Source organism: Phasianus colchicus, chromosome 2 (assembly GCF_987193195.1).
Source record: "Phasianus colchicus chromosome 2, bPhaCol1.hap1.1, whole genome shotgun sequence".
NCBI classification, from domain to species: domain Eukaryota; kingdom Metazoa; phylum Chordata; class Aves; order Galliformes; family Phasianidae; genus Phasianus; species Phasianus colchicus.
Genome location: NC_143437.1, coordinates 106,527,874 through 106,551,338, shown reverse-complemented (window position 1 = coordinate 106,551,338; position 23,465 = coordinate 106,527,874). Strand labels below are relative to the sequence as shown.

General features: G+C 40.6%; 1 protein-coding gene across 8 annotated transcripts in view; it reads right to left on the bottom strand.

The window, feature by feature from the left end:
• MSRA (methionine sulfoxide reductase A) overlaps positions 1 to 23,465 on the bottom strand; it is a 271,330-nt gene that overhangs the window by 131,555 nt on the left and 116,310 nt on the right. For all 8 annotated transcript variants that reach the window (XR_016464580.1, XM_090136600.1, XM_090136599.1 and 5 more), the window contains one exon: positions 18,005 to 18,124. Coding sequence is in view for 7 of the 8 variants with exons in the window: in XM_090136600.1 (XP_089992726.1) it covers positions 18,005 to 18,124 (120 nt within the window). In the remaining variant the exon portion in view is untranslated. The remainder of the gene's footprint in view (positions 1 to 18,004; positions 18,125 to 23,465) is intronic.

Below are 23,465 nucleotides of genomic sequence, written 5' to 3'. Positions count from 1 at the left end.
CCACTTTATCTTTCCCTAAGCTTGACAAAGTCTAGACTCCACTGTGCCCAGGCCCAGCTGTTACCACTCACATCAGAGACTCTCCTTTGTAACTACAATGATCTTGTATATCAAATGCTGACTTAAAGAAGGGATAGAAAAAAAAAGACTTTCATTTATATTAAAAATTAAAGGATGTTAATAAATACTGTGCCTATAAGCTGGTCTGACTCTATCTAAAATGCCCCACAGTGAAGTCTTACATCAGTTATTATTGAAACATTAAATGCTTTTCTTACAGGCTTACAGCAATCAATTTAACTTTCAGTCATCTTGTACCCATATGTGCTGCTCCTGTTGATGAAATGGCTATTAATAAAGGAATAGATGGCTATGAATTAAAGCAAGCTCTACTTAATCACATTAATCCAGAGTACGTTAAAGGCTTCAATTTTCTAAATAATTTTGGGCTTAATGCCTCTGAGATGGGCAGACTGTTCTATTGATGCAGCATCTGGTCCAATTTAAGCTGCATTGTGAAGGAGGAATTGTTAGGCCCTTGCAAAAATAAGGAAGACTGACAGTTTTAGGGATGCAACCAAAACTGCTACAGCTGAGACAAAAGATACTGCAAGATATTGAAAAAGACCTGCAACAATTAAAAGGCAGCCCACTGCTCTGCAAATGCAACTCTACTGTTCAGTGAATTGTATATGATTAACTTACTCTTACTGATGGGATGAGTACTCCATACACTTAACCATCACTGTATTTTCCAGTCATTGAACATCCAACAGCTGCTGCTGTGAAATATGTTCACTTACCCATTACATTGGGTTACCAATTAGAGAGGAATTATTTAAAAGGGAATGGCACAACCACTAACGCTACTCTTGCATAAGCAGTAATTTCTGGCATCAGGGTTGTTGGCTCTTTTTCCCTGAGGGTTTTTTTATTATTATTATTTTGGTTATGTCAAGGTAGTAGTTTTACAATGAAATAAGATTTACCTTGGCTTGTAGTGCTGGAATACTGCTGCATTCAACTAAGGAGATAGAGAAAAAGTGTTTTCAATACTTCTAGGGAGTAAAAACCTTCAAAGAAGAATTAGATGCTTTAGAACAAACCTGCCAGAGAAGGATTTTTTTAACATTCAATCTTCATAACAAGTCTTCAATGAAGGAGACAGTAAATATGACATAGACCTTCTGATAGGGGAAAAATATTGTATTTCCTTTGCTATTACATTTTTTCTTATGTTCAGTATGTCAAAACAATACAGGTTTGGGGGGAGGAGGGGGAACTGGAAGGTTTTTGTCCTCGGTAACTCTGTCATAAACGAAAATAGTACCTCTGATGAAGTCAGTGCATTTGCACAGCACGTTCAAGCACAGAACAAAGCTGTCATTCTTGCATTCTGCAGACATATAAAAACCTCTGAAAATGTATTTCACATTAAAATTCCTGCTCTCGTGACATATCCAGAGAGGACTTGTGGGACTGCAATCGTATCGTGACATTCCGTAAACCTTGTACAATTAGAAACTACCCAAGGAAGACTGCACATAGCACACATAGATATTTTCTTCCTGCACCCTACAAGATCAGAAAGACTTCAGAATTTAAAAATGGACACTGGAAATTACGTTTAATGGAAAATGTTCTGACACAAAGTTTCTTTTCAGCCAAATAAAGCTATGTAGAAATATAAATATGTAAATACATCAGTTGGAATACTCTATGACTAAAGGTGATAAAAGAAAAAATTTTATTTCTCCGTGTTACTACGCTCTCCTCCCACACATCACTACCAGAAAAAAACCCATGCTGCTGTAGATTTCAAAGCGCTTCATGAGATAAAGTATTCCCTTTTTTATAAATGAGGACAATGGGCAGGAAGAGCTGAAGGTCACCCAAGTCAGCCTTGGAGCCAAGAATAGAACAGAATCAGCTGAGTCTCAAGGCAAAGCCCAGCTGAGGCACTGCTCCTGCCTCCTGCAATATGTTCTGCTCCAAAGAGCTGCCAGGCGAGGCCCAGCATTAAATCCACTGCTGAGCCACATGAAAGACAAGAGCCCAACGGAGAAGAAAGCATGTGCTGACCAAGCCCGTGGTGCTGAATGAGCAAAGCTGCTGCTCCTGGTTTTCAGAGGGAGTGTAATTAAATGGGAAGATCTTCCCCCTCCTGCAATCAGGGAGAAGTTTCGCTTGTGGGAGGGTTTCCCAAAGAGGAGAGGATGGTTGTGTTGCTGGTGTAAGTGACAACTGCAGTGGGAGTTTGGGGAATCTTGGAAGAGGGAAGAAAAGAGAGAGTTATCTTCTTGTAACTTATTATTTAATAAGTTATCTGAAGAAGTTTTGTGTAATCTTTATCAAGCACAATAGGAGTGATAGCTCTGCTAGACAAAATGTTCCTTAACGCTCTGTGTCATCCTTCTAATTAAGAGCTATTAAATATGCTTAAGGACAAATAAATAACCACTTATCGTGCCAGCGATATAAAAAGAATTCCTATCCAGGTATAACACAATGGCAACTGCTTCTGTAAGATACTCTTTGACATTCTGGCAGAGCAGCTCCTGTTTAACAATGCTAATGCAAGAAAATGAGAATAAAGGAGGCAAAAAGCAACTGAGTGATATCACCACTCATAGTTCAATTGTTTTGATGAATTCTGCCCTCACGCGTTGTATGAACTTATCAGGTGTAGACAAATTCTATTTCATGGTAACAATGAGTCTGCACAGGGAAAAGTCTATTATCATATTGAAAATAAAGGAACGAGAGAGGAATTCAAGGCAGTAAATAGATGAATATGCAGTAAGACATTTGGCCCTGTAGGAAATAGGGCTGCAGAATAGGCCTTCCATATCTGTTGTGACACTATTTATTCCTGTGCTTTTAGTATGAGATCAAAACGGCCTACTGAAAGAGTAGCAGCAAAAAATGCAGCTTGGCTGCAAATGTTTCTCCTTTTTAATTAATTATTTCCTTTTCCATCATTTCATAGTTATCCTTCCAGCAGGCTTTAGAAATGATTCTCTTTATTATGCAAAGTTCCTTGAATCCACACTGCTACCAAAAAGATACTACTAATCAGTACAGGCTGTGGTGGGGTTCAGTGTATGTGAATCTCTGGGAAAGGCCACAAAAGAGGATTTTGCCCCTCCTGGATAATTCAGCTGAAAGCAGCAGGAGCTGGTACCAACACACCACACACTTCTGGTGCAACAGCCCTCATATCAAACACCTGCTCAGAAAGTTAGAATCCTAGAATCATAAATATTGCAAAAGACCTCTAAGATCCCCAACCCCAGCCTACCCCACCATGCCCACTGACCACATCCCTCAGTCCACATCTCTGTGGTTCTTGAACCCCTCCAGAGATGGTGACCCCAGCACCTCCCAGGGCAGCTGTGCCACTGCATCACCGCTCCCTATGGGAATAAACGTTTTCTAATACGCAACCTGAACCTTCCCTGGCACAACCTGAGGCCATTACCTCTCATTCTACCACTGTTACCTGGGAGAAGAGGCCAATCCCCACCTCCCCATAACCCTTTGGGGAGTTAGAGAGCAATGAGGTCCCCCCTGAGCTCTTCTGCTCCAGACTGACCCATCCCAGTGCCCCCGGCCGCTCCCCATTAACACTTGTGCTCCAGATCCATCACAGTTTCATTGCCCTCCTCTGCACACACTCTAGCACTTCAATGTTTTTCTTGTAGTGAGGGGTCCAAATCAGAACACATTAACTGAGGTGCAGTCTCATCAGAGCAGAGTACAGAGGGACCATCACCTCCCTGCTCCTGCTGGCTGCACTATTTCTGATACAAGTTTGCTACCTGGATCCCAAATGACTCACAAAACAAGGGGCTAGGGAGCATCCTCACTGCTAGTAGAGGAGATGCTCAGGAAGCACATCCCACTGTGCAGTCACAAATTCAAGATGTACGGAGACAGATGGGAAGCTTTCAGTTGCTTTCGTCTAATGGTTAGGACAATTGGACAGTTGTGGCTAACAATTTTATTATTTGTACTGTGGGGAGCCAAAGCTAGAACTTCAGTTCTGCCTTTTCCTAACTGAGAACCCCATCTCTTTTGGTTCTATACCCACCACATTTCCATTCTGGATCACATGTTGCTGCACGTTCAGAAGCATAAGACATCCCAAATCCATCCATTCGTGTAAATCAGATCCTACCAAGTATACCAAATCCCAATTCATATTTAATTTTAGCTTCCCTTAAACACTTTTGAATGGATCACAAAAGCAGGCTGGAAGACTGCACCATGAGTGCAGAACTCACTGCACGTTACTCCTGTCTTTGAACACCTTTGAAGATCTGCAGAAGGGCTAAACTGTCCCTGAACAAAGAGGAATGAGAAAAGAAATAAAATGAAGTCATTTGTTAAATCAAAATAAATGAAGCAGTGAAAAATAATGGTCCCATCTGCACCTAGCACTGGTTCAGGGTCAGCTCTGCTGAAGTGAAGTGTGCTGCCAAAATCTCAAAAGAAAAATGGAATGGAATCCTGACCGTATTCCTCACTATACGTAGTCCACTGAAAATAAAGAAAAATAGATAATAATAACAATAAATAATAATATTTTACACTCTTGCAATGCTGTGCGTCTCCAAAACTTTCCACAAATAGAACTTGATCAGTGAGAGTGGAATTTACTTTTCCAAGATATTTGCTACTCAGTTTCCACTCTTCTCCTTCCCCTTATCATTGTATTAACAGACCAAGACAGACTTCTTCCTGATATAACATCATTGACATCAGCAGAATTATGCCTAGGATCAATCTGGCCCAGCTTATTACTTTTTTAATAGGTGATAAGAGTATTATAATGGTGTTCCACTTGAGTTGGAACAAAGAATTTTCACAGCATCCAGCACACATAATGACATGATTAAATCCTGTATCCTTTCCAGGAAATCTAAAACACTACAATTATAAAACAGAGAGATAAAAAAAGTAAACAACGTGCAATGGTGGTATAGTTGATACTGCAAACTTTATGTTTAGTGCATAGTACCTGTCACCTTTCCAGGATGAATTAAGAAATGTAGCCATTATGACCTCCTGAGTAACGCACACAAGAGAATTTAAACCACTACTTCCATTTGGGGAGGAAAATATTCCCTTACAGCAGCAAAGCTAATAGCTGATGGCTAAGATGAACATATTTCAAAAAGATAAACAAGTCTTAATTTGAAGCTTCTCAGTGATGGCAAATTTCTACCACTTCTTGGAATTTCTTCTAACCTTTATAATTAAGGAGATGCATCTTAGTCAAAGCTGCCAGCTGTAATGCATGTTCTACTGATTCATGCATTCTGCTGCAGGAGTAACTCCATGCAGCTGGAAGCATCCTGTTTCCCATGCCTGCAAAAAGACTGAACCCAAAGGGAAGCACAATACGGGTGGCAGAAGTGTTAGAATGGGGTCAAGAAGAGCTCAGTGATGCCCATGGTGATGCAGTCCTTCTGCCCAAGCAACTCTTCAGCAAGCACCACGGGACTCCTACCATGCATAACTGCTCCCAGGAGCCTTCAACGTGGGCTGAAAACCTTCTGCCATCCACTTCCCAACAAGAAGGAATGTCACAGGCTGCGTTACGCTGCGTAATGGCCCAAAGTTGTGCCAGGGAAGGTTCAGGTTGGATATTAGGAAAAACTTCTCCTCCAAAAGAGATTCATGCTTTGGCACAGCTGCACAGGGAGGTGGTGGGGTCACCATCTCCCTGGAGGTGTTCCAGAATTGTGGAGATGTGGCACTGAGGGACGTGGGCAGTGGGCATGGCGGGGGTGGGCTGGGGTTGGACTTGGGGATCTCAGTCTTCTTTTCCAACCTGAATGATTCTATGCTCCAGATTAAACTGGAGCCCAAGGATACAAAAGTTGAAACTGCCTTCCATTTGCTTACCTTGCTCAAAACCAGGCAGTAGCAAATCAGGGACATGTTTGTACTGCTGTGCTAAAATTATCTTATTATTTCCTTTGATTTCTCCAACCGTCTGCAGCAATCCGTTATCTTTTCTCTTAGCCTTACATGGTAAGCTTTGGGGAAAAATGACTTTTTTCTCTGTGCTTTCCCCAGCAAGGTCATAGTCTGTGCCAAGTCTAGTATTCAAAACATTAGTGACAGATTTTTAATATTTTTCCTCCACTGCAGCACTATAATAGCAGAAAGTAAACTGTACAGAATTTATGGAAATGTGACATTCGAACATGATCACTCAAAGGCATTTCAGCTACAATTAACATTTTTCACTGCTAGCGACGAAAATAAAAATAGTTTCTAATCAAATCACTTCACTGGATAAAGTGGATAAAACCAAACAGGGAACTAGTAGACAAAAAATAAGGTTAGTCACTTCATTTTTCACTGGATGCATTTGATCTGTATACTAGCATTGTCACTGCATATTTTGATCTCAGTCATAGGTACTGAGGTGTCTCCAGGCACGCACCGCTTGCAGAGGTGAAGGAATAAAGCTGATCATTCCTTCTTGCTTCTTTGCAGCCACAAAACTCTTAGGAAACCTGAAGTGCACTGGATGTAAAGAGCAGCCACTAGAGGCAACACACTTCCAAACAAAGTAGGGCAGTCCAAAGAGTCCACTCATTTTCTCAGTGTAAAATATTCATTAGTCAATACAAAAAGCCTAGGATTACTCTCTGGCCTTAAAGCCAACTCCATGATGACTCATCTCACAACTAAAGAAAGGCAATGAAGCTGTGAAGGGTCAGCTGAGGGAACTGGGATGGTTCTGGAGAAGAGGACAACTCCCTGAATGGAGGTTGTGGCAAGATGCAGGTTGACATATTCTCCCAGGTAATGGTGACAGGATAAGAGGTGATGGTCTCTGCTTGGTCCAGGGGAGGTTCAGGTTGGATATTAGGAAATATTTCTTCTCATAAAGAGCAGTGATGCAGTGGCACAGCTGCCCAGGGAGGTGGTGGGGTCACCGTCCATGGAGGTGTTCCAGAACAGTGGGGATGTGGCACTGAGGGATATAGTGGGCATGGTGGGGTGGGCTTGGGTTGGACTTGGGAACTTAGAGGTCTTTTCCAACCTGAATGATTCTATAATCCTAAACATTTTATGCTTCAAAATAGGGTTTGTGCATCCACACTGCTTATTGGATTTGGACACCTGTACCACATTAAACATCAGCAGTGCCCAGGAACTGTCTGGGAGAGGCTCCTGGCCTGGCTCAGAGCATAGCAGGCACTGCCAAAGCAATGTCAAACTGATGCCCAGATCTGTGCCCTGTTCTGTTTGCTTACATAAATAGAGCCTCTGCGTAGCTATGACAACTCTTCTAGGGATGTCACTAGTGCTGATTTGAAGCTGTCTCTAGAAGCTAAAGAGGAGATTTCCTTCCAGGAGTTCACCTGATGATGCTTTTAAGAGCATCTGCAGCACCAAGCGGTCTCTCCATCTGCGGCAGGCAGCTGCTGCCTCTTTTGAAGTACAGGTTTAAGGGCAGTTACCTCAGATGGGCCACTTTGTCCATATCAACAGGCTCAAGAGATTTCATTGATGTGGAAATGAGGTGTGTTCTCAGTCCTGCTAGTGGTCACAGTTCACCTACAATTTGAATCTAGTGCAGATGAATGACCGTGACTGCTATAAGTGCCGGGTGGGAAAGAACACCTTCTGTCAGCAGGGAAGCTGATGCCATGTGATGTGCAGCCAGGAAGAAAATTCTCCTTCTTTGGTGTCAAAGTGAAAACCTCCAAAGATCCATTACAGAAGTCTTTCAGAGCAAGAACTGCTCAGAAAAAGAGAAAAGTTGATGTTTTCAGATCCCCGAAGAAGGATCTGCTGTTTGCTTTTCCCCCATTACCATGCTTTCCCCCATTTCCCAACTTCCCTGTTTCTTTGTGCTCTGCTGATAGCACAGAAATACAGCACGTTTTTACAGAATAATCATTACTGTGGAAGAGGGTTAATAAAGCAACTAATGCCCTTCTACACACATATACTCCTCAGTGGACATACTGATCCTGTCAAGAACCAACTTTTAGTAAAATGTTGGCTAATTACAGCAAGTTCATATTGAAATTTCCTGAACCGGTTCAGCTCTAGAGTCAATGAAACCACAAGTTTCCCCTCTATTTGTGAATGCCAAAAGCAAACTCACACTAAATGAACAGATAAATTAATACAGCAATTATTAAACTCATGTCATCTTCATATAGCTGGAATCTAGGAGGTATATGAAGAAAGAAATAATGCCAACTTGTGCAGAAGGAGATTGTAAGATTGAACAATACAGGAAATGTATTCCAACTTACCAGCTGCTTCTGTCAGAAGTATCTTGAGTGGCTCATGGACTGTCCATTGAGCTGGTGGTGAAAATCTCTGCTGCAGTTCTAAATAGATCAGAGTCGTGCTACTGATCTATGATTACAGCTTTTGCACCGTATTACTGCGAGGAAGTTTCCTACTAATGGAAATGGCAGATTTCCCATCACTTTGGGTCTTCGAATAAAAAATTGGATAACGGCCATTTCAGAAGCCTGATCTTTGCAGGTCACTACTGCGATTACAGCAGTACTTCGGGCACCCAAGCAGACAACAGACAAATGTAAAGCTGCTACCTAGCAATAGGCTTTAATGCCTCATGTAGGAGTTTGCAGGTGGCATCATACCCCTTCTCTTACACCAGACATCTGACTCCATCATAATTTACAGCTTTTCCTATCTTTACCATCTCTAGTGCATCAAAGAATTCCTATCATATTTGGCTCTTCTAAAAGGAATGCACACAAAACGGATGAACTCAAGTCCCGGCTTACAACAAATTATCAACAATAAAAATGAAAAGAGCACCTCCTGAAGGAGCATTCATTCGTTGGCGTTACCAAGGCAGGACTCCATCAGCAGACTTCTTGATCTCTTTCAGAAAACATTTCCTGCTGTGCAAAGTTATAATCCCTTACTATTTTATGAGCCTTTTCCTCCCAGAATGCACCCAGAAGCTTGACCAAGTAAATTAACAACTTTTTTGATTATTCTATTGAATGGAATAGTGTAGAGTTCTGAAAGGCAGAGTGTCATCCTTCTCAAGATGAAATCTTTCAATGGCCAAAGTGCCACTGTAAAACATTGTCTCCTTTTTTTAATCCGTCCTTAAAATTTAGGAGCAGTTAGAACAAACAAAAAAAAAAAAAAAAAAAAACAAGTGTTCTACTTGGTACCAATTTCTTAATTTCTTTTATTTCTCTATTGAGCAAAAGTAATGAGGAAAGAAAAAGCTATAATTGAGCCAAATGTGATTTTCACTTAATTTTTTTGTGTGTGCTTAGCTAACATTAAGAAGTTACTTCTTTCGTGTCTGTCTTCTCTTTATAAACCTCTCTAAATAAGTAATACGCTGCCTACTACTGTGTGTCATACTCCCAAAGGGATCTGAATGTTTTTTCTTATTCTTCTGTGAGTAATGCTGTGAAAATGCTTGCAGTCTGGCTTTCTCCTTGAAATCAGAGTCTAGAGTGGAAAAGACCTTTGAGATCACCAAGTCTAATTTCACTGAGCATCACGGATATTACAGCCCCAAAGGCCCTGCCTCTACTATCACCAGACCAAATTCTTGTCTCAACCTGAGGAGTTCATATGAGAGAGCACACAACCAGAATTCTGCTTACTATAAACTTAGATACAATAATCTGCCTGGGCACAGCTGAGCATGAAGAAGAACACTAAAGTCTAGTGATTAGATTTCTATTGTCATCATTCAATCCAGACATAAGAACTATGCAGGTCACGGGTATTCAAAATCTTAATCAACACAATGAGAAAGTTTTGAATCTGTACTCCAGCATAGGAAGATGTTCTGTTATTGGAGTAAGTCAGAGTGTGTTGTGTTTGTGCACAGTCATTTCTGTACAGTCCCAAATTCAGGAAAAACATACTGTCCAAAACATCCATGTTATCTCAACAGCATTTCACGTGCCACTCAGTGAAGACAACTTGAGGAAGGCACAGGAGTGGTGAAATACAATAAATGGATCATGATAGACAAGAAATACAGGGACAATGCAAATGCTTTCTACCACCAGCTTTACTCATAGGTCAGTGCTCTCCCAGCAGCTGTAGGTTCTCCCAAGTTTCACAGAATCACAGAATCACAGAATGGCCAGGGTTGGAATGGACCTCAAGGATCATGAAGCTCCAACCCCCCTACCACATGCAGGGCCAACAACCTCCACATTTAATACCAGACCATTTCTTCAATCTCCAGTATCTGCCCACACAACATTCTCTTGCCTGTGGCTTTTTCCTCTTTCTTTTGACTTGCAGTCTCACTTTATGCATGATACTTAAGTATTACATCCCACAAATAGTTTTCACGCATCAGAATACACTCAGGTAACCTCAGCAGAGTTACAGTCATCTGTTCTTCTGGGAGGACAGTTTGGAAGTTGGTCTTCGTATTTCCAGCTGTCTGCTCATAGAATCATAGAATCATAGAACGGCTTGAGTTGGAAGGGACTCCAAGGATCATGAAGCTCCAACCCTCTCACCACATGCAGGGCCACCAACCTCCACATTTAATACTACACCAGGCTGCCCAGGGCCCCATCCAGTCTGGCCTTGAACACCTCCAGGCATGGACGGGGCATCCACAGCCTCTCTGGGCAGCTGTTCCAGCACCTCACCACTCTCTCTGTAAAGAACTTCCCCCTGATATCCAACCTAAATCTTCCCTCCTCAACTTCAAACCATTTCCCCTTGTCCTGCAGTTATCTACCCTTTCAAAGAGTTGACTCCCCTCCTGTTTGTAGGCTCCCTTTAGGTTCTGAAAGGTTGCAATGAGGTCACCCTGCAGCCTTCTTTTCTCCAGGCTGAACAAGCCCAGTTCCCTCAGTCTGTCTTTGTAGGGGGGGTTATTTTTCCTCAGGAAAAAAATAACATAAAGAAAAAAACACTAACCACAATAGCAAAAGCAAGACCTTTTGTAACGTTGTCCTTTTCACAATTATTGGTACCAAAACCACCATCGTGTTTCCATGCCTAAAATGAGGAGCACCTTCTGTTTTCAGGCACAATGACAAGGTGAACACCATGGTCTAAACCAGCATGGAGTCATTTCTGGAAATGAAGCTCCTTTGAGAGCTTGGTGTAGGCTGCAGGTCAGATTTTGCCTTTGACTCGTTTGGTAATGGGTCTTTCAACCTCTGGGGCTATCACATTTTCATCTTATATATATATATCTTTAATAAAACCAGGAGATGAGAAAGACAGCAACGACACATCTCAGTGGAATACAATTCAAATAAAGTTGTTAATAATAAATAATGTATTTAGCTTTATATTGCTGCTACTACCTAAGCCTGTGATTATGGGCAATGCTGAGACAAATAGATAAAACAACAGAGAATAGCAGTGAGGCTATTAGGATTTGAAATTTGCCACGAGGCACAAGCAGGTATCTAAATAATAAATATCAGTTTAATTTCTTCAATCCTCAATCTGCCATGATATTAGCCCTCAGAAGTCAGATTCTGAAACAGGAATGTTAACTTAACCTTGATTAAAGATGGAGCAGAAATCCCTGAGCACAATGGCCAGCATCCCTTGTGGACAGGCAGCTTCTTGTTTTTCAGACAATGGTAGGTAAAAATATTGTTCTTCCTTTTATTTTTAAATGATGAATCCACAGAACGTATTTCTGTATCCTGGTAGATGAAGGTATAATGAGTTAATAAGAAACTCTTCTATTGAAAAAGAACATGTCAGTCATGTCAACAGCATCAATTTTCTAGGTAGAACTTCAATACAGCAGGTAACTGAAATTCAATGCATCTGTTATATTTCTTGTTGCCAAGGCTTTAACATTGCAGCAGCATCTGCTATCACCTTTCCAAGTGAAGTGAAATTGGTGCATTCGTTTTATTTCATGACTTAGCAATTGCACTGAGGACGAATTTCAGATTATGGGGTTATATAAAGGTTTTCTCTGCACATACAGGAGGATCCAAGGACTACTGTCTCATGATTATAGACACAACTTATTCTAACTGTGATCTAGTTATTAAAAATTAAATATTTTCTCTTATATCCTGTTCTTCAATTACAGAACAGTAATATCCACAGTACGTGGCACTAACTTTGATCAGTTTGGTATTTTGTACTTTGATTGGTTTGCACTGGAACAGGTTGCCCAAGGAGGCTGTGGATGCCCCACTCCTGCAGGCATTCAAGGCCAGGCTGGATGTGGCTCTGGGCAGCCTGGGCTGCTGGTTGGTGACCTGCACATAGCAGGGAGTTGGAACTGGATGAGCATTGTGCTCCTTTGCAACCCAGGCCATTCTATAATTCTGTGATTCTATCATATGATGACCTTTCTTTCCTTCCTGATGGGTGAATTAGGCAAGAAAAAAAAACAAAAAAACAACAGGTGAGAGGTAGAGCAACAGGCCAACCATATTAAGGTATGTTGTACAGATCAAGGCCATGATAAGCACCATGATAAGGTACTCTTCACAGAATCCATGTCAGTAAAATTCCTATATGCTGATTTTACACATACAAAAAAAAAAAGAACAGATAATGGCACAACAGGAATCTATTTTCTTGACAGACAAATAATACTAAAAGAAAATGTCCTGAGCCATTCTCATTACCTTTTAAGCTTTAATCTTGTGGACTGAGTTCATGAAAACCTTCAGATCCCCTTGCAAGCTAGAGAAAGTGAATACTGGTAGTTTATATATTTAAGCACTTTCAAAAGTCAGACTCGTTTCAGAGTGGGGTTGTGAAGTCTAAATTAAGGACTTTTCAAGTAAGGTGGTTTTTCAGTATACTGATAGTTGTTCATCTGTGTCATGGAGAGAATGAGAAATCTGAGACAGGAAGAAGCATCTCCCAATACTGCGTTGTCTTATATTGCTAAAGTAACTTGTGCAAATGCTAGAAAGACTTTCTGCTGTTGGTTTCTCTCTTTAGTGATGATATTAATGCACAGTATGTCAAATAAGGTCTATGTCATGGAGTCAAGCCCTCTGCGTGCATTTTCTTTCTTAAAGCAAAGACATGCCAACTATCAACTACCATGAATCCTAGTGCTGGTCTTGCCCTCTCTCATGTAGACCTCAGACGAAGGAGAGAGAGAAGTAATTCTGTAAATCAACAGCTGACCAAGGGGGTGGGAGGTAACAGAGCAAGAAATTAGCTCTGCCTTTCTCCACTCTTTTCCATTAACTATTCAGAAGTCTTCCAGGTGACCTCTGGAAGCCCAAATGTCTTAAAGAGAATGGAAACTCCTACTTACCAGGGTCAGTCAAAAGACTAATTGGTATGCAAAAGGCAATCTTATCCATCAGGGAAAAAATAAATAAATAAATGTGGGCTTGCTGCATACAAAATGTAAAACAACTTCACATCAAGTATTTGATGTAACTCGAAAGAGGAACTAATTCCACATGGCGCACTTTAATATTGCATTGTTAATTATTAAGACTTGTGATCCGTATACAAGAGAATATGCTTCAGAAAGTTATTGAGAATTGACAAGATTATAAATGGGTTTAACTAAACAAATATACTGTTATGTTCACTAAGCCCTGTAACAAATAAAGGATAATAAACAGGCACATTCATCTATTTTTCTTCTATTATAGTCACTGAAGACAAACACAGGGGAAAAAAGCAAAACAAAATAAAATGACCTGCTTACATGTTAACAGGCTGGACCATAACACTGTAAACTGTTCTGTTTTTAAGAAAATCATCATTAGCTTCTGATTTTATATTGTAATTGTACATCACCAGTTTATGAATAACAACAGTCGAGTTTTTCCCTTCTGATTTCAGAGCCACTTGAGCTATGCAGATTTCAAAAAGCTTATGAATATACAGATAAACACAGAACTGCTCTGAACATCTGTAAGCAAAGTACAAAAATACTTTTCACAGCGAATGAACATCCTGTGCTGCCTAACGCTGGCCAAAATCGGTGTATTCATGTATTAGCCTAATGCACCAAATATAGCTCAAAACCCTTCACCCAGTCCAGAATGCCCTGTCAGATTTTCATCTGCATGGTTGTCACCATACAACGTAAAAATAACTTTTCAGCACTGTGTTTATAAGCTACAAAATAACTCAATTATCTCTTAGACTTCAATTTAACAAGGCGATGCTCCACCATCTGATTGGAGAATCTTCAAGTGATCTACCTGGCACCTGGACAGAATGACACTAACTGAATGACCTGAACAGAATGGATTTTGTCTGGATGAGGAGCTACGAGATATGGTTTAGTAGCTTGTGGTAGCAATGGGAATGGGAGGATGGTTGGACCAGATGATCTTGCAGGTTGTGTACAACCTTGTGATTCTATGATTCTATGATTTTATGACACTGAGCTGAACCATGACACTCCTACCTCCCCAACAGAGTTAGATTTGGCTGCTCTTCAAGGTCAATGAAGATAGGGGTTTGCTCTTACATACTTGAAAGAAGATGAAAAGATACTTACTTGTGACTAACAGACCTAGTGTGAACGTGAAGCAGCGTATCAAATCACAATCAATACACTCAAGGGTCTCCATCTCAGTAACTCCTAAACCCACAGGCATTTAAATGCAAATATTAGTGCCATGTTACTACAGATTTTCAGATCAACTGCATTTAAGGTAGTGTTCTCCACAAAGGACTTCAAGCAAGATGTTTGTTAGGATTATTAAGGAACATCCTCAATTACCAAGAAATCAGAAACCTTCCAAAGGCTCTATGAGCCAAAGGATGTAGGAAATATTCCTACCCCTCTTGGTAAGACAGAAAGCAGGAACTTTTTCCTTTGTGTTCCAAATACATATGTAACGTGCTTGGATCAGATACAAGATCAAGGACTGGAACTTCATGCATCCAAGAACAAGAGATTGGAAAATCTCAGCAGGCACACAGTGCCCTGCCTCCATACGTCCATACATGGACAATGTATGGCAATACTCTTAGCTCCAGACAGAAGGATGAACAGTAAATGTACACGCACACATCACAGAAACTAGATGATCATTATGGTCCTTTGCAACCCAGGCCATTCTATGATTCTGTGATTCTGTATCAATTAGCTGCTCACACAACAGGCATCCAATTACTTTGAAGAAGTCCAAGGGCAATCACAAAAAGCTGTCAGATGTGACCACAGCATGGCAGGTGTGATAATCTCACACATCTCAAATGGCACTAAATCCTACATTTAGGGAATCAAATCAAAAAATAACCATTGGTTAATATGCTTGGAGAGCCCTTAGCTTGGGCATAACAGTAAATCCACACCATTTTGCCTCGGGTCTCACTGATGATCTGTTTTTGGAACAAGGGCTACATGCTAAATCCAAAGAATTATTGCTTGTATTCCTTCAGAGCAGAGTGCCAGGAAGGTGTTGGATTAAAATAACTTTCCTGCACAGATTCTCCAGCCTGCATGGGTTGAATGCAAAGCTCAAATACTTGCCAAGCAGAAAACTTTTAGTGGCATTAATGTGCTTTCTAGAGTTGGATTTAGAGGCCACAACTGTTAAGTGTTTGCCATGGATATGACCTTGTCAGAACAGATGAAGAGGAAAGTGGCAATCACTGTGTGCAACTGAAGTCTACTGCTTCATAAGTTGCTCTCCCCAATGAAAACTATGGCAACTAGAAGCAGGCAGATGGCAATATCTTAGAGGGGCTGGTGAGAGCTCTCTACAGAGACTTCCAAAAGGTATGTTCAAAGATGAAACAAAATCTGCCAGGGAAAAAAAAGAAATCAGAATAAAATCAGAATAACATGGAGCTAGAAGAAGCTAAGTAGGAAGAAAAAAATTAGCATGCAGGAATCAGTACTTTCTCCAGTTCAGCTCAGCTGCACTACTACTAAGAACAGAAATATGCAGCACATAGGCATCCCATTTATGTTCACAGAGACAAGGCTGTGAAGTATGTGCTTATCCTTATGGATCTCTCTGAGGAAAAACTCCACCAGTGTCCAGTACCTGGAGGCATGCAAACATCCATCATGTGAATGTGAATAAAAACAAGCACAAGAAAATAGACTTTGCAGATTTTTTTTTTTTTCACTTCTTTATTCCTGGATTCTTATTGTTAAATTACCATTTTTGTTCACTGCTGATGAAATAACACAAATAAAGTAGCATCAGAGAGCTTTCAACGTATCCAAATCAAATGCAAAGCACGCAATACTGTGGACACATCCCAAAATATAAAAAAAAAAACATATATTGTGTAGGACTAAAAGACATGGTATTTTTTTCTGCTCCCCTGACTACACCTTGTTCTGTGCTCACATCCCCCCTTGGCCAACAGCCAGCACTCAGGGTTTTGGAGAAAGACTCAACAGTCCAACAGGACAAACCTGGGTGTATTGGAAAGATGAGTACATTGGGAAAGAGAAACTATTCTGCACATCCCTACTCTGTATATACCCATTCTATGCAAACGATCTAATTAATGTCCAGGTCATTGAAGAGAGTGGCCAAAAAAAGGCCTACAGAATTGCAGGGGATGGAAGGGACTTCTAGAGATCATTGAGTCCAGCCCTCCTGCAAAGCAGGCTCCCTAGAGCAGGCCATATATGCTTATAAATTCACAGGTAATGAAGATAAATGATCAAAGTAGATAGCATGGGAATATTAGGAAGTGAAAGCATTAGGAAGCAACAGATTGTATAGATAGTAGGACAGGCATCACTGATCCCTCCATTGGTGGCATTTCCCTTCGCTGTTTTGCAGGAATTCTGGGTCTCTCTGCATTAATTAATACAAAAGCATAGCATCCTTCTTTTTGTTCTAAACATTTTTACATTTCTACATACCACTCTGAGTTACCAGCAGAAATTCTCCCTAATCTGTATGTTTTCCTTAGCACTTACAAGACAATTTCTTACGAGCTCTGTGCTGTCTATAAAATACCACGTTAAAACCTCTTTTTTCACATATTTTTGTACTTTTTCTATAAAGTTTCTCCTGTTCTGAGTGCCTCGCAGCACTTCTCCATGGCTGCTAGAGCTCCATTATTTGTTCGTATCACTGAGTTCTTTACACTCCATCAACCCTACACAATAGATTGTTAGTATATAAGTATATCAACTTCAGCATTTGGCATAAAAAAGGCTATCAAGAAAATAAAGCAAAAACAAACCTCCAAGTTGTTCTCCATCACAGAGTATAGGAAAGCAAGAATTTACTTCAACAGCAACATGAGGCAGTTGGGTGCCAGTGCTTCTATGTTTTGGATCACAGAAAGAAACTGCAGTAGGTTATCAGTGTTGTAGAAGGATTAGTATGGAGTGCAATGAAAAATAAAGGCAAGGATTTGATTCGGAAATGATAGGATGCTGTGCAATGAACTACATACAAATTTAACAGATTTTTAATAATAACACAAATGAGAAACCTAAACTTTTCCAGGAGGTTATATAGAAAGAAAAGAGAAAAACGCTCACTTTCTGGTTTCTGTCTATACTCAAATATGGATAAAATTTAAGTCAAAATTCACACTTTTTTTAAAAGACACATTTGCATAAGTTGCAGAAGAATCCACTTCCTGAGAAAATGCATTAAAACAAAATAAGCAACGAAGAAAACCTAAAACTTGTACCTTTTTTTTCCTTTTTTCTCAAAGTATTTCTACCTTACCGAATGGTAGGAAATGACAATGGGATGGGCATACCATAGATGTCCCTGCAGTTCAGGACACAAGGTAGGTAGCAGTGTTCTGTAAATGGCTCTTCAGTTGCTGCAGTCAGTCCTTCACTCTTTATTGTCACAGATTCATACAATCATAGAATCACCAAGGTTGGAAAGGAACAAGAAGATCATCCAGTCCAACCATCCACTGATCACCAACAGTTCTCACTAAACCATGTCCCCCAACACAATGTCCAAAAATTCCTTGAACACCTCCAGGGTCGGTGACTCCAGCATCTTCCTGGGCAGCCCATTCCAGCACCTGACCATCTCACAATTCTTAAAAATCAAAGAGACAAGCTTACCTGAACAGACTTCTTTGTAGGTAGGATTTGGAGTATACCCTCCTGCGTAACCCACGTGAGTGGAATAGACTCCTTTCTGTCTCCAAAACTTCCTCTCAGCTCCCCAGAAGCAGCCCATACCTGAATATTGGATGAAGTACATTACAATATGTCAAAATCTGCTCAATGCTGAATCATTCATTTGCACATTCATTGACACAGCTCCTATAGCCAGTTTGTGAAGGCCAAGTGCTTCCCAAGACTACATGTGAAGTAATTACCCTGATAAATCCATTCTGCATCAGTGCACAACGCAAACATAGGTTTATTTTATAATGCTTCTGAATGAATGTTAACACGTGACAAGAGTACAAGTCCTGTAAGGGTTCAAAGGCTCAAACAAGGAGAATTTTCATGCAAACAAAAAATTACTTAAAATGCAATCGCACTGTTTGTACAGCACCATTTTTACTCCAGTTGATTAGCAAGCTGTCAAAACACAATAATTTGTATTAATGGCAAACAGTTATTTAATTTTCTGTTTTCAGGCATATGCAGTCTTTAAAGATGGCAATAATAATGGATTAAATTATACGCTATACAGGAAGAAAAATGCTTTGATTTAACAAGTTATGCACGCACTTATTTGATGTTCAGACAAAATTTCAGAATTCATTCACCCACATGGCCAGTTATCAAAAGGCCATTGTCAACAGGTGTAAATTAGCAAAAGTCTCCAGGTAACAGGAATCAAGCATATGGTGTGAAAACCAAGGGGAAGGAACAAACAAGCCTAACATTCACAATTCTCTCATGGTTTGAATAGTTCAGAGATGTTAGCTATGATTGGAAGGACTTTATGAAGCTGAAACATGTCATGTACACTGCAGTAACTCAGGTTGGATATTAGGAAGAATTTCCTCGCAGAAAGAGCATTGATGCAGGGAGGTGGTGGGGGATGTTCCAGGGTGGGTGGGAGGTGTTCCAGAACCTAATGGGGATGCAGCACTGAGGGATACAGTGGACGTGGTGGGGTGGGCTGGGGCTGGGTTTGGGGTTCTCAGAGGTCTTTTCCAATCTTATTGATTGTATGATTCTAGGATTATTTAACTCATCCCTGATTATGGGTAATGTGCTTTCTCTTTCAATGATAACATACGTTCTAAAACATAAAAGCTAGTAAAAAATCAACTAACCACTCATTACACTTAAAAATCAATGACCCATTATGAGTTTTCTATTGATAACAATACAGATACGACAGGTAGAGAAATTACAGAGATGTTCCTTCAAAGTTCAACTAGAACAATTACAATCACTCACAAAGGCATATTCTTTCTTTGAAACTCAGAGATTAGCTTCAGACTTACTTTGACCAACTCCTATTGTAACAAACAGAAATACAGAAGTGATGACTCAGAAGGTTTCAGGTGCTCAAGCGAGTCACACCAACCGGGAGCCTAGCCTGCTCCTCGAGACCTTGGACAGAGAATGGCATCTCCTGAGTACCATTCAGTTCAAAGAAGATGAACAGTTACTCATCTAATTGATTTTCCGTGGACTACAGAGACAGCTATAGCTATTAAATTTGGGTTCTTCAGCTAGGGATGTTAGAGTTAGGGTGGTATGGTGAGGTCATGGTTGGAATCGATGATCTTGAAGGTCTTTTCCAACCTGAGTGATTTTATGATTAAAGTAGGCTGGTGAGAAAGTACTGAAGGATCTCTCTTGAAGTTGTCCCCAGATTTTGCAGACAGAACATTCGAAAATTCTTACTGTCTGCAGTTCTTTATTCCTCACATCCAATGCTAGAGTTGTACATACCACTTGACTCTTTCTTCATACTGCTTTATCCACAAGGACATTTTAAAAGCATTCAGAATTAGACTGATGCTACAGTCTACACAGATGGACGTTCCTATGTTCACTACACGTGCTTCCTAAGAGGAGGATGATGTTGCCTGGACCCTAGGCAGGTGGAGTGCCAAATATCTCCTCAGTTTTCAGTGCACACGAGATGCCCCTGGTGGAACTGATTGGATCACACTTTGGTGACACTGGAGGTTTACAGGCAAGTAGTCTCTAGACAACGGATCAAGAGTACAAAATATTAGTGAGAAAAAGCCTGACACAAAATTCTGCCCAAGGTTCTCTGACTGACAGTTATGTGTCTGAGAGCTACATAAAGCCAGTAAAGCTGATAAGGTCCACTGTCTTGGGGAAAAAAATAAAAAATAAAAAAATCATTATTGAAGAAGAAAAGGATTCTCTGTATCTCATGACTTTCTCTGTCAAAAAAACCCACAGCCACTCTTCCTTCCCATGACCAGTAGTCCAAACCCCACCAATTTCAGTCACCTAATGTAGTCCTAGCCCACAAAAACCTCGAAATCATAGAAACATCTGGATTGGAAAACACCTTCAAGATCGGACAGAATCGTAGAATGGCCTGAGTTGAAAAGAACAATAATGATCATCTAGTTTCAACCCCCCTGCCACAGGCAGGGCTGCCAACCACCAGACCAGGCTGCCCAGAGCCACATCCAGCCTGGTTTTGAATGCTTCCAAGGATGGGGCATCCACAAGATCATCAAGTCCAACCTGAATATGCATAGCTGTTGTAGAAATCTCTAAAATGTAGTACTGCACATGACCCCATTCTCATAGGAGCCTTGGACATGCATTATCTTACTGGGGCCTGGACATGTCGGCTTTGCTTTGTGGAGAAGGAAATGTATTGGGGGCAATCATGAAATCAGAAAATCTGTATGTTTCTTTTTTGGCATCCGAGACATATCTTTGATCTTATACTGATGATTCTTTGATGATTTTTTGAGTAATTCATTCCACTGCAGATATAGTATCTATCATGGACGTGATGCTCAGAAGACTGGAGGGGCAGCCTCACCATGACAACCTAGTTATGGATCTGTAACCTAAGCACCTGAGACAGAAAATAAAGTTCAGGCCAACACTAGTAATTCAGTGCTGTGCATCTTTACTGTTTCAGGGAAGTCTGATCTCCAGCTGCCTGACATCCCAGCTACTTTTGCAGCAAGTAACACGGAAACCCTTGTAAGGACTCTGTAGCCAATCTATCAAGCTAACACGGGTAGGACAAAGACAACAAGACAACTGATGGGGTGGTATGAGAGCTATTTTATCTATGGAATGGAATAGTATGGATCCCACATTTTCCCCAAATATATTCCTAGGATCACACCTGAGTGCAAAGGTGTAACTCAAAGAAGAGGATGCAACCAAAATTCAGGTTTGAGTTCAAACATGGGTCCAACTTCAAATACAGAGTAGAAATGTCACTTTCCTATTTCAAGATGTCTGGAAATACTGATAATTAACCACAGTGTTTGATGACTTTCCTTGATCAATAATTATTGTTTAGGGTTCTCTCACCAATTGTCTTCTCCCACTTGAACTTATTACCTATATCTTCATCATGGTTTCTTTTACTGTTTGTTCTCTGTAACCAGTTTATACATGAAATCATTGTGTTCCCCATCCTCCCAGAAACAGACATTTTATTCTTTTTGTGAATGATTCTTATGATTTCTCAAGTACGCTGACACCTTGTGCAAACAATAAATCCTCACATCCAGGAGAACAGATAAAATTGAAGTCATTGTCACAAAAAAACAACCTGCTGGTAAAGGGACATAATTTACAACAATACAACACTCAATTGCTTTTCGTGGTATTAATACATCCAGCAGCTGATGTTTGTTATTCTGCTAAAGTGGGGCCATGTTCTACAGAGAAATTGTCACAAGAAGAGGAATATTAAGAATAAAACCCCCCTCAGTGCCCTTCTTCAGAGCACTGATTGCCCGAAGCCACAGAGTACTAAAATTGGGAAATAATCTCAGTTAAAGACGTCACGTAATCCTGTAGTACAAATCACAGAATCACAGAATGGCCAGGGTTGGAAGGGACCTCAAGGATCACGAAGCTCCAACCCCCTGCCACATGCAGGGCCACCAACCTCCACATTTCATAGCAGCCCAGGCTGCCCAGGGCCCCATCCAACCTGGCCTTGAACACCTCCAGGGATGGACGGGGCATCCACAGCCTCTCTGGGCAGCTGTTCCAGCACCTCACCACTCTCATAGCAATGACCTTCCCTGACATCAACTGAAATCTTCCCTCCTTCAACTTAAAACCATTACAAAGAAGTTTACTTCCTCTAATTTCTACTATTCCAGTAAGAAAATGGAAGATGTTCCAAAAAATTAGATAAAACTCAGAGGGAAAAAACAGTAAAAAGCAGCTGAGAAAAGAACATAAAAGGGAAATCAGCCACCCATACTATAACACGAAACCAGCAAAAATGAATTTGATTTTAAACTGTGCATTAAATATTTTGCATAATGCTCAGTACTGGTTAAGTGAGCGCAGCTTTAGTGTTAGATAGCAAGCGGCACTCCTAAGGGAAAGACAAAGAAGGGAAATACTGGGGAACATGCTCTTATGCCCCCCAAAAAAGCATAATTTGAACATAATGGGGATGGCAGGAGAGTATTTAAGCACTGAAGATATTTGTCACTTTTTAATTGCTAATTTGTAAAACAAAAAGTATTCTTTAAGTGATGGGTTTTGACTGACTCTTAATTGGAATTTCAAAAGGCATTTAAAGATTTTATGCTTTTGAACTTCAAAAACAAACAGATTCAAATGGCAGTCTTTAAAGGTTCATTCATCCCTCTAAACAATATTAATCACACAATTCGGGAATAAATGCTAATACTTCTATTCCTTTCTAGCATCCACATCCTTCTTCTCAGAGCATTCCCTGTATATACATGTATAAATACACAATATATATATATATATATATCCTCTGAACAACTCTTTTTGTATACAGCTCAGTGAAGGAACACGTTTCCATAGGCAACCCAACCATTAGCACATTTGTTAAGAACAGTTTGTATAAGCTGAAGTATTCTCGTAAAATAATGAAAGCAAAATATTGCTCTGATAAGAGAGATAAGCATCCCGTTATTAAAGATAATCTGTAACGATTTTGAAATATTCACAGAGCTAAACTGAGCAAAATGGAACTGCAGGTGTTTACTTTCTGGTGAGATTAATTGCTTTACAGATTATAGAACCACAGAATCACAGAATGGCCAGGGTTGGAAGGGACCTCAAGGATCACGAAGCTCCAACCCCCTGCCACATGCAGGGCCACCAACCTCCACATTTCATAGCAGCCCAGGCTGCCCAGGGCCCCATCCAACCTGGCCTTGAACACCTCCAGGGATGGACGGGGCATCCACAGCCTCTCTGGGCAGCTGTTCCAGCACCTCACCACTCTCTCTGTAAAGAATTTCCCCCTGACATCCAACCTAAATCTCCCCTCCCTCAACTTCAAACCGTTTCCCCTCGTCCTGCTGTTATCTACCCTTTCAAAGAGTTGATTCCCCTCCCCTCTGTAGGCTCCCTAAATGTATTGACAAATGTCTCC